We start from the raw sequence: 12420 nt of genomic DNA on the forward strand, positions 1-12420 counted from the left end.
GGATTCCCAGGAAGCCACATATTTGTAGAAACGCATAATGTTAGAACACATCACGGGGATCATTTGGTTTAGCACGTTTATTTTACACACGGGAAACAAAGGAGTGAGCTGAAGGTAAAGGATGCTCTTCTCTAAATAGTGGCACACGTATGTGCAAATCCCACTGCTGTGTCTGCAAAACTACAGGCTAGGAAGTCTTGAGCAACAAAGGTCTTCATTCAATTGTTGCACTTGCTGGAACCACTGTTTCCAATAGATAGTCATCATCTAGAGTCCCATAAAAAGCTCTAAAAATATGATCTTGGAAATTAAAAGCCTTCCTCTTACTGTGTGAAAAAAAATCTGCTGAAAAGGTTGACCAACTGTTTCCCATCTCTATTTAGAAAAGAACAAGACAAAACTCCTCTCAACTATTTTGGGCAAGTTAAGCTAGAGCCCAACCAAGAAATTCTGCAATGGCTTTATAGGCAACACTGTGGTCAAGTCACAGAAGGAAACTGGGATGGCTCTTTCCCTGCTGGCTTTAAAAACAGAACAATTAGCCACCATCTCAAGGACTATGGTTGTAGCTCTGCTTGTAAGCACAAAGATGGAACACATATGTGAATGCTCCTTCCTGTTTTGGAGCAGCATTCAGTAAAGAGAGTGGTGGTTGGGGTACACTCCAAGTGAAACAGTGCAAAACGATGCATCACCACTCAACAAGACTCAATGGGGGAAAAAATTCACTTGGCTCAAAAACATCACAAAACAGTTAAAACTTTTACCATGCCTGCCTCCTCTCTTTGAATTGCCCTGTTAGACAGGGAGCACATGCTTGCTTTCCTTGGAGAAGACACTCACCACATAGTCTACAGACAAAGACTGGAAGTTCTTTAAAAATTGTACCCCCCTCCCCCAAACCATGAGAACAAGACCTACAGGATCTGAGAAATCGCATGGGCGTGCAAATAGAAACACTAAGAAATATAACAACAGGACTTCTACCAAATGGGAGTATATTTGTCATCTTTAGTGTTGTATCAATTATACGGTTGAAGTGGAAGCTTTCTGTGACTCACTGATTATGTTCAGAAACTCAAGAGAAACCATTGGACATTTTAATTAATGCAGCTGAGAAGGCAACATATCATTTCAGCAACTTTCTTTGCTTTAAATTTTATCTCTTTTTAGCGATACCAAGGAGAATGTTACATCTGATGACTCCATTAACAGGATTTCTGGACAATAAATTTCATCTGTCCACTTGGATAGGTGGTAGCATCCAGTTATTTGGTCAAACAAGCACTGGCCTCATCATTATTGTGAGCTTATTTCATGCATTTATATTAGCAGTCAGCTGATTGCATCTAGATCGACTGCATCCACAATTAACAAGAGATGGCCTTCAGCAATGAGAAAAGGTTCATCCAACCAGCTGAAGACCTTACAGGGAGAACTCGGGATTTTGGAAGTAAGAAAGAAGAATTTCCATTTTTATGTCAACAGCCAGCTTCTCCTGGGGAATTCATTGAAATCTTTGTTGGACTACCCAATTTATGGACTGTCCCATGGAATTCAGACTCACCCATCCCTACAGTCGTGTTGTCTAATTCCTAGACCAAACCTCTTTGTGTGTGTGTGTGTCTACCCTGTTGGTTCCATTTCTCTGGAGAACCCTAACCAATACAATTCTGAATCAGGTCAATACTGTATTCACTGTCACCATGTTGCACTGTGGAGTTAATTTCTACAAGATAGCCCCATCATTTCTCCTAAATTATCTCCTAGTAACTGGTATTCAAGAATTCTCTCTCCAAGCCAAATTAATCTGCTAATTTCTCCCCGACCATCCAGGAAGCAAATAATGGCTGGGCCTCTGTTCCCCTTCTAGACCCAATTTGTAACACCCCATCTTTCCTGAGTTTTAACCTTCCTTCAAATCCTGTTTCCTCCATTAGCTTTCTCGCAGTCATTCCAGCCTTTTCTGAGTCCTCTCTCATGTGGACTTTTCATGTTGCTTCTGAAATATGTCAGTGGCTTCACATTTGAGACCCTCCACTGTATATGGATCCTGGATGTGGTAATCTGTTGAAGACCCTTGTGGTGTTGGCCAAGCCAGCCCCATGCCCTGCCGCATGCAGGAACTCAATGCACCTGTACAGAGAAATGCCAGCACCTCCCTCTCTGCCCCCAGGGCCTTGCTGCCTTGTAAAGGGGTATACATCTGGCTACTTGACAGCCACAACATGAAGAAGAGTAAGGCTCAGGCACTTAGACCCCTGATGCCAAAAGCATCATGTGCACTATGGTACTTGAGGGAAAAAAGTCCTTTTTCCTTTTTCTCCCCATTATTTCTGCATTGTTAGAGAGCTCATTTAAGTAGAAGTAATCATCCTGACATCTGGAAAATTAACTCTTCAGCTGAACAGCCATTTAGATAATAAGATAGCATCAACTGTGGTTCACAAATTGAAACCAACATTTCTACCTACAAAGAGTCTGAACTAAAGCTGTATATTATTATGCAGGGGGAGAAAAGCTTTACCTCATGTTGTTTTCAGATAATTATTTCTAAATTCAAAGACCACGTGCCAGACTGGGAGCAGGCAGCAGTTCCCAGCTCCTGGCTTTGGCTCATGAGACAGTATGGTCCTCAGAATCAGGTCCTGGAAAACAGGACTCTCTCTCTCCCTTTTCTATTCCAGACGCTAAATGGAGCTGGGCTCTGCCACGCTCTGTGTGAACACTGCCCATTAGGAGTGAGACCATGGCTTCTTAGTAGAATAACCAAAGTTGTCTCCCCAGGACCTGGCAGAGATGAGCCACTTTGGAGAAGGAGTGAGTGGGTTGGGGGTGGGGCTGTCCAGCCCTGGGTTGACATTTTACTGACGTTCTCTTTCATGGGGGGCCTATTAATTTGTAAAATAATTTTATTTTAAAATTTCAAACTTGGCAATTGCAAAAATAATACAAAGCCCATACAGAGAACCGTGACATATCCCCTACCCAGATATCCAGATCCACTACTTTTAACATTTTGTCCATTGTTATCATTCTATACATTATCTATGTATCTATCTATCCACCTCTCCATCCACTTTATCTATATCAATATCTATTTATATCCATCATGATCATTATCTGTTTCTCTATCATCATCTATCATCATCTATATTCATCATCTATCATCTACCATCCATCCCTCTATCTTCTGTCTGTCCATCAATCCATCCATCTATCATCCTCCCTCCCTCCCTCCTTCCCTTCTTCCCTCCCTCCCTCCTTCCCTCCCTCCCTCCCACCTTCCCTCCCTCCCTCCCTCCTTCCCTCCCTTTCTCCATCCATCTATCCATCTATCCATCACCCATCTCGTATCTATGTCTATCCATCTACCTTCTATCCAGCTGTTGTTCTCTTATGAAGACCTGTTTCAACTTCTTCCCACATTACCAACTGCAGGTCACCCCCCAACTTAATTAATAAAAACTCAATTAATTCATACCTCAAGGTCTCTCAAATCAATGGTCAATACCTAGCTCTATCTCACTTGACTTAGTGGCAGTATTTGACACATTGACACTTTCTCCTCCCTGAAACACTTCCTAAAACACTTAATCATTGCGCTTCCAGGACACCAGCTCTCCTGGTTCTCTTCGTCCTTTGATCGTGCTTCCCCAGCCCCCACCCCTGATAACCCCATGCTGAGTCCTCCACCCACATCCCCTCCTTCTTCACTTGCTCCCTGAGGGTCTCATCCAGTCTCATAGCTTTAAGATGCATCCATAGGCTAATGGCTCCCAAACACAGAGCCCCAGACTATATATACTTCTGTCCAGAACTCCAGACTCACACCAGCTATTCCTTGGTCCAGTGAACTTTGACCTATTGACACCTGAACTCCTGGGAATACTTGCATCACCATAGGTCCACAGGCTTTCCCCACTCACTAAAGACAGTATCTCAGGTGCTCAGGCCTAAAAACCTCGCAATCACCCTTGACTTCTCGCTTCCTCTCAAATCCTACTTGCAATTTTTCAGAAAATCATGATGACTCTGCCTTCAGAGCTTCTCTTCCTTCCCACTTCCCCAGCCTGATCCAAACCCCACTCCCTTTCACCTGGAACCATGCCAGAGCCTTCTGTCTAGCCTCCCTGCTCCCTCCTGCAGCACTCTTTCCTTATCCCAGTCTATTCCCAAAAGGGATCCTATTAAAAGTCAAGTGAGATGATGCCTCAACTCAATCTTCCAGTGGCTTTCCATATTACCTCAAATAGAACCTGGAGCTTCACAATGACTTCTAAGTCCTGCTCTGTCTGTTAGCTCCCCAGCTTCATCCTCTGCTCCCTTCCCCTTATGCTGGCTCTCCACCCTCTGGGCCTTTGCACTCACCATCCCTTCTACTTGGAATACGGTTCCTCCTAATAACTGCATGGCCAGCTCTTCTGCTCCCATGAACTCTTTATCTCCCTACCACCCTCCTAGTGAGATTTGTCCTGGTCAGCAAATTAAAAATTGTAACTCCTTCCCCACCCCCATTTCTTAACTTCTTTCTTGCTTTATTTCTCTAAAGCACTTAGAACCATCTAAATACTAATGAATTCATTTAGCTATTGACTAATCGCCTGTTTCCCTCTGACTTGCATTTAAGTGCCATGAGGATGGGGATTTTGTCCACTTTTTTCCTGTCCACTATGACTGCCCAGAGTGCAGAAGAGGAGGTAGGCACTGAACAAATAATCTTTGAGCGAATGAATCATATAGCACTTACCACACATTATTAAATTTACCTGTAGGCCTGCTGTCTCTCACAACAACGAATATTTTGTGGTCAAAGACTTCACCTCACTCATACTTTTATTCCTAACACCATTATCTGCTGTGCTGCACAAGTAATAGGAATTCAATAATGCATGTTGACTGAATAGGAGGGGAGGAGGGAAAGAAAAGATGGCTCATTTTCATGAACTTTGGGTTTTTATTCAATTCAACAAGCATCAGTACATAGATGAATAAGGCATAAGCCTTGCTCTAGAAAAACCCACAAACGAGTTGGGGGAAGACACAGATAATCTATATATGCTAATGCAATGTGACCAGAGCCACAAGGAGAAATGGTCAAGGAAAAGGACTGAAATAACCAAGGAGAGGATGGATGCCAGGGAGAGCCATCGGAAGGAGGTCACATATAAGTAGGGTTTTGATGGCAGAGTAGCAGGTTGCCATACAGCCCATGGGGAAGGAAACAGCCTAAGCAGAGCTGCTCCTTGCCCAGGTCTTATCCATATAGACACAAGCTCCTCAAGGGAGCTCCTGCCCTGCTCTGAGCATGTGTTCCCCTGCATAGCACAGGGGCAGACTCTCAGAAAATATGAATAAATTGAAGAATTATATCCTTAGAGTCATCCCCCTTTCCTCAATGTCTGAAAAGAAGAATTACTCAGTGGCCCCATTTGTTGTTGTGTAGGGCAGATAGGGTGAAGGGTACCATTACAGCTCATCATTACAGCACCATTTACAGCAGTAAACAGTAAGCAGACACGTAGAAACCCAGAGAATGCATCACTGGGCAAGCTCTGCAAGTGCAAAGAAGTGGCATTCAATTTTCAAAGTGCTAGAGCTTTCCACCATCAGAGCCAAGAAGAGAAGCATGTGATGCCTTTGTGAATATGTATGTTCTTTGTTGGGACGTTTAAATGACAGCTCAAGAGCCAACTTTTCCAAGGGGAGAGCTAGGCGGGCCAAAACCTTAGCAGCGTCTTAGTGTGGAGACGCCCGGGCACCAGGGGATTTGCTGGGAAGCGCCATCCAGGTGCAGAGAGATGGTCCCACAACCTAAAAGCCCTCTTCATTTCTTAAACTCTGTGATCTGCTGTGGTGGGATAAGCAGGATCTACCCCCATCTTTTAAAGAGGCTGGAGGATAAACTTGCCTCACTCAGTTTTTTTTTTTTTTTTTCATGCATTGTCTGAGAATTGAAGCCAGGTCTCCTGCATGGAAGGTGAGCATTCTACCACTGAACCACCCATGCACCCTGCCTTGCTCATTTTTATCCTGCTGCCTGCCTGGTACTTGGCTGAACTCCTCCTTGGGGGCCCCCTTTGTCTGAAGTGTATACCCAACCCAGGGATGCCCTGCCCCTTCCTCAGGAACAGTCAAGAGCTGAGAGCTGAGCTCTGCAGACGGCTTCCCTCACCTTGCAGACCTCTGCTCCCTCTTCCCTTCCTGGCATTCCATTCTCCACACCTTACCCCCACCCAGCCTGCTCTTTGCTCCCCAACTTCCAGTCACTCTGCAAAGTAGCTGGCTGTGATAGAACCCCCACTGTTAGGGGCACTTAGAGGGCGTCTGGTGCCCACATGCTGTGCACCCCAGATGGGGGTGCCTGGGAAAAGTGGGTGTCAAGCGGCCATACCCAAAGACGGATTCTTTCACAGGGGGCTTTGAGCGTCTTATTAAGAAAAGACATCCTGTTTGCCTGACCAGAATTTCGCTTCTGGTTACAAAACTCTTTTCTAACTGGGTTTTTTTCACCGGCCTCACTTGTGTCCCCAGGCTCTTTCCATCTGGGGCATTTGCACAAGCCACCCCCTCCTGCGCTGTCTGCCGAGTCCAGTCCTGACCCCTCGCTCCCTTATCTTCACCCTTTATCCTCACCTTGCCTGCCCCCGCTTCCATCCTCCTTGCACGTCTCATGACGGGGCAGTGACCCCGTCTGTCTGGTTGTCTCTTTGCCATCTGTCACCTCTACAGGGCAGGGGTCTGGCTCCCTGCCGTCCAGCACCGGGCACTGGTGTAGAGCTGTGCCGGGACAGTGACGGCGTGGGGATGGAGGCCTCGGCCGGGCCTCTTGGCACACAGCGCTGCACATCAGGGTGCTCACAGGGTCCAGGCCAATGGTGACCCTTGCCTCAGCCAGGGACAGCCCGGCCGAAATCACCACTCCCCAGCCCCCACCAGGCCCATGACCACGTCCACCGGACTTCTCCTGGTTCCCATCCTCTTGCTGCCAGCTCCGTCCCAGCCTCGCCGCCTTCCCCTTGGCCCAGCGGCTGGTGAGCCAGCTCAGTTGCTCAGGAAGGCCGGGAAGTAGGCATGCCAGCCACACGCAGACTCACACGCGCCACACGCACACCACACACGCCACAGACACACACCGGACACAAACCACACCCCACATGCCACACACAGACACACAAACCACACCCCACATACCACACACAGACACACAAACACACACACCACATGCACACACATCTCACACACACCACATACACTCACAGGCCACAGACACATATCACACACACAAACTACACACCCACCACACACAGAAGCACACGCGCACACACCACAGACAGACCACACACACATGCCACAGACACACACACACACACACACCACAGACACACACACCTCAGACACATAGCACACACACATCAGAAAGACACCACACTCCCCTACCACACACACCACAGACTACACAGGCCACACATACAAGCCACACACCCACTGACACACCTAAAAAACTATACACCCACCACATACCCACACACTATCCAATCACCACACACACATGCCGCAGACACAAACCACACCCCTCCACACTGCACACCCACACACCACATATCACACACACACACACAGGCACACACAAGGACACACAGACAAGCACACTGTCCTTACCAACGTAGCCTGGGGTCCCGCAGGCCGTGGACATCACATCTCCTTTGCCCTCCATTTTGGACAATCCAAAGTCACTTATCATTATTTTGGATTCTTCATCTTGACTGTAGTACAACAGATTTTCGGGCTAGGAAGAAAATATGAAAAAAAATTATAAACTGTGTCTGAAGCTGGGTTAATTGTGGGAAATAAGTCTAACGACAGCACCTATTTGTAATTCACAACCTTCCTTTCCCTGTAGAGAATAAAGCCACATTTAATGAAAGCAATGTGGAGGGGCCGGCACCCACAGCACTGGGCATACACAGCATTTCAATTAATGTTACTTCCTTTACTTTTTTAGCATTTTCTTTTCTTAAAAAGTTAGTATTTCAAGGTGATCTCAGATTTGTCCACTGATTTCTTGGGTCAGGGGAGGGGGTTTCTCAGGAGATACAATTACTTTCGCAGGTGTTCTTTGCTGGGAACCTTCATTACTAGTCTTGCTCTGCTGGGGCCTCACCTGCCCCCGGTCTCCTACCTGGCAGGTGGGTTGCACTTTCTCCTTCACTGAGGCCAGCCGCCCTCTGCTCTCTCCCTCCCTGGGAAGCAAGGGGATGTCCTTCTGGAAGGACTCTGGGATGGAAAGATCCAGCACTTTCTGGCACATTCCTTAAGGGCTCTGAGCTTCCATTTGCTTTTCTGCAAATCTCCTCCGAGCCCTCCCTCGTTTTGTGTCCCCTGTACGGCCTGGCCGAGGAACCTGAGTGCTGAGGAGGCGCCTGAAACGGTTTTGAAGAGCTGCTTCAGTTGGCGCTGCCGCCCCCAGGGGAGAGGCTGCCCCCCAGGATGGTGCTGGAGGGTCACCGAGTGAATGACTGATCACAGCTCCGTTAGCTCACCCTGCAGGACATGCAACCTGAGGAGTGTGAGCTGGGAGCCTCGTGTGCCACTTGTTGGGGTCTCCTCCCAGCCCCCAAAGCAAAGCAATGTTCTCTCTGGTCAGTGGGTGGGGGTGAGACTGCGTGGTTCCCGATTTGTTTGGAGCAGAGGTTCCTGGCCTCACTGTGCAGAACTGCCTGCGAGACTGTATATAGCTGAAGATGTCCTTCAGCCCAGCTGCGATCAGGCTGGGGCGTCTGTTTTTTAGGGTTCATAGGAGGGTCCAATGGGCGACTGCTGCTGCAAAGACCTTCTGAGAACTAAGAGGGAAAAGCACCCTCCTGCACCCAAAATAAAGACACAAAAAGGAATGGTGTGCAACAGGCATGCTGATGTTAATTATGCGGGCTAAACATGAGATTTGGGGAAAATCAAATGCATATTTAAGGATGCTTTCCCTGGGGTTCTCAAAGGAAAATAAAATGGACCAATCAATTGTTGATGTAGGAACAATGCTTAAAAAATGGTGGGGAGGGAATAATCTAATCCCAAAAGTGCTTGTGTGTCATGCCCTCTCTGAATGCTTAGGAGTTATCCTTTACGAGCAGCAAAGATTTAATCATGGGATTGCTTCTTAGGTTCTGATTTTAAAAACATCTCTGGTTTCTAATCTTCACTGTCCAGCACTTCCCCAGCTCTAAAGGTAAGCAAGGAAGAGCAAAAAGTAAGTAGCTGCATGCTACTAAGCAAGGTTTAACCCAGGAAAGGGACTGCCAAAGAACCCAAAGGTCCTCTCCACACGTCCCTTCTGTAGGAGCTTCATCTGAGTCAATAAAGGGCTCTTAGAAGAACAATTAATCCCCTACAGGGATGAAGCTACTGCTCCTTCACAGCTTAAATCCATAGTTTTAAATAGCTCAAGACTTAGTAAAGATAGAGAAGAGGGGCTTGGGGGCAGCCTGGATGGGAGCCGCAGTTGACAGGGATGGATCTTGCCAAAACTGCATTGTAATTCAGCCCGGTTTTCAGCCTGGAAGGCCCACAGCTCACATGATAAATGATATTTCTATCTATTTAGGCATGTGTGCAAGGCAAGGAAGGGGTGCCCAATATCTGAGTTGGAAAGTCAATCCCAAGTCTTTAGTTGTTCACAGATCACGAGCTTTAAAAATATTGGAATAAACACTCGGATAAAGTTAATGTTATAAATAATTACTCTCCTAATCCAGTGATTTCCAATGGGAGGGAACTGTGCCCCGCCCCCACGGGACATGTGGCCACTCCATGTGCTGACTGTCACAACTCCAAGGGGACTAAAGGCAACCAGTGGGGGAGAGGCCAGAGATGCCGCTAAACATCCTGCAATGCACAGTGTGGCCCTCGCCACAAAGAAAGACCTGTCCCAAAGTATCAACTGTGCAGTGGAGTAAACCTGTTCCAATCCCAGTAGGCAAATCATGGGTACTACCTGTCCCAGCCCTTTCATTTTGACAACAGCAAAGCTGATTGTCTCTAGTAGGCTCCTGGGGCAACAGGAGGCTCCTGGGCAACAAAGGAGGTCTGCGTACACATGGGGTGGGGACAGCATTGCAGACTGTGCACTCATCTTAAACAGATGCAATCATGTTCTCCATCACTTTGGCTTGAAAGTTTATATAAGTTGTTTTAATTTTCATAGATGTTTGCGAACATTTAAATATCCCAATCCCAACTTCCTCCACATAGACCCAACTTCCTTGCATCACTGAAAAGAGATCATGCAAAGATCCTAAAATGTCAATGCTCTTTCCACGAGTATAAGCTTGATGGTCTTCCAGCTCCACAGGCTGGGAGGCACAAGTGCTTCTCCATAAGAAGGATGTGGGAGTAAGCATTCAGCTGATAAACTCTTCCAAGGGAAAAGCAACACCTTCAGGAAATCGCTTATCTGCCTGGAAATTTATTTCTAGTAAGTACAGACTATCAGCCCATGCATGCCACTTCTCTATGGATACTATGCAAATTTGTTCAGAAAAAGCCACCTGCTGTGTTTTGGAAGCAAAGAATTAGCATCTGGTGGTGGGCCAATGGAGCAGGAAGACCCCACAAGCTAGAATGGGGGGCAAGCACATTCACCTCACCTTTGGAGAGCCCCACGACCCTCAATACCAGCTTCATCTGTCAAGAAACCTGCCAAAGGGGAATGCTGCAAGAACTCACCTCAATGCCCAAATAAATTCCCAATTTTTGTAGGTTCTCCAGGTCTGTTAGAGACGCTTGTTCTCAGGCCCCAACCTAGACCTCTGGGGAGGGGCCCAGCAATCTACATTATTTCAAATACTTCAGATAGTTTTGCTGCTCTCTGACATTTGGGAACATTGCCTGAGCCAATGGAAAGTAATAATACCAAAGAAGAAGACAACACTTTACAGGGAATCAACACTTCACAGGGTAGAAAATGTCAAGGCGTTTTCTATCTTGACATCTAGTACCAGAAAATGGACAAATGCTAAAATTCAGTTTTAACAAGTAATTGCAATTTATTCTTCAAATTGACTTAGATATCAAAGAGCATGACTTAGATGCAAAGAGCATGACTTCAGTACAATATAATCCTTGTTCTGTGGCGTGAGTGGGAGGAACTGAGCTGATTTCCTCCCCTGACTAGTGCAGGGCTTGGGGGCTGGCCTGCAACTGTTGTAGAATGAAGCCACAATGCAGGCTTGAGTCTCAAATGCTGCTTTCCACTTCATAAGGAAAAATTTGCCAGACACATCTTTTGGTTTGTACACAAATCTAGGCAGGAACATAATACTAAGATGCCAAGGAATGACAGATCCTTCAGTACTGATGGGTAAAAAGAGGTCAAGATGCCAAAAGCTCATAAAGAAAAGATTAAACAGGAACTTCCTATAGTATACAGAGAGAAGGACGCCATTGTAACTTGTTTACTTTCTCTTTTTCCATTAGTCTTTTATTTCCTTCTTCCTTGGACCTTCTGCCTACTGCTCCCTTTCTTTCACAGTGTGCTGTGTGGAAGTGGGTTTTCATGGCTTGTATCTCTTGACCCACATTGTCTTTTGGATGGGCTGAAGGCAGCACATGGTCTCCCTCCCAGCGGCCCAGAGGCTACCTACTGGTTATAAAATTGTCCAAACAATCGTGAGCCCCTTGATCTTTGCCTTCCTTCAAGCCACTGCCGGACCCCAAAGGCCCTAACAAAGGAAGGTACACAAATCCCCCCACCCCCATTCACTCCACCCATCTCTACGCTGGAGTCGCCTGGTCCTCTCCCTGGTGCCTTGTGGATTGGAGGATGCTGCTAAGTGACCGGCTCACCTTGAGGTCCCTGTGGACGATGCCCATTCTGTGGAGGTAGTAGACAGCGTCCAGGACCTGGCGGATGAGCGTGCTGGCGTCCTTCTCTGTGTAAAATCCCTTCTCCACTATCCGGTCAAACAGCTCTCCACCAGACACACTGCAAAAGAAAGGAACAAATGAGAAGTCTGAGGGGGCTTGTGGAACGTTGCGGGGAAAACAATCAAGAGGCGCTTTCAATGTGATGAAAGATCCAACTGCATTTCTAAACTGAATCCCATTTCAGGTTTAGCTTTTGTTCTATCTATTCCCCAGAAGCTAAACCCTAGAGAAGGAGTACAGATGTCTTGGAAAACTAAAGGGAATGAAAAGAAATGGGGACTCGTGGGCTCCCCAGTCCTGAGAAGTCTCTCCTGGTCTCTGCTCCTGTCCTGCTGCAACAACAAAAAGTCAAAAGAATCTCCCTGAATATAATCATCTCCTGCTACACGGAGATGCTGGAGGAGATGCTTTCATTGCATAAAAGTGTCCTGCAAGACTGAGGGGTGGGCAAAGAGTGCTGGCGCAGCCTGCAGGATGTCTGGGATCCTGGACTGAGTT

The 12420-nt window shown here is 46.8% G+C and overlaps 1 protein-coding gene across 1 annotated transcript in view; it reads right to left on the bottom strand.

The window, feature by feature from the left end:
- CAMK1D (calcium/calmodulin dependent protein kinase ID) overlaps nt 1-12420 on the bottom strand; it is a 388582-nt gene that overhangs the window by 62111 nt on the left and 314051 nt on the right. Inside the window, exons 4-5 of the mRNA XM_077169413.1 lie at nt 11842-11980; nt 7663-7789 (exon numbers count right to left, since the gene is read on the bottom strand). Coding sequence (XP_077025528.1) covers nt 7663-7789; nt 11842-11980 — 266 coding nt within the window. The remainder of the gene's footprint in view (nt 1-7662; nt 7790-11841; nt 11981-12420) is intronic.

The sequence above is a fragment of the Tamandua tetradactyla genome, chromosome 7 (genome assembly GCF_023851605.1).
Source record: "Tamandua tetradactyla isolate mTamTet1 chromosome 7, mTamTet1.pri, whole genome shotgun sequence".
NCBI classification, from domain to species: domain Eukaryota; kingdom Metazoa; phylum Chordata; class Mammalia; order Pilosa; family Myrmecophagidae; genus Tamandua; species Tamandua tetradactyla.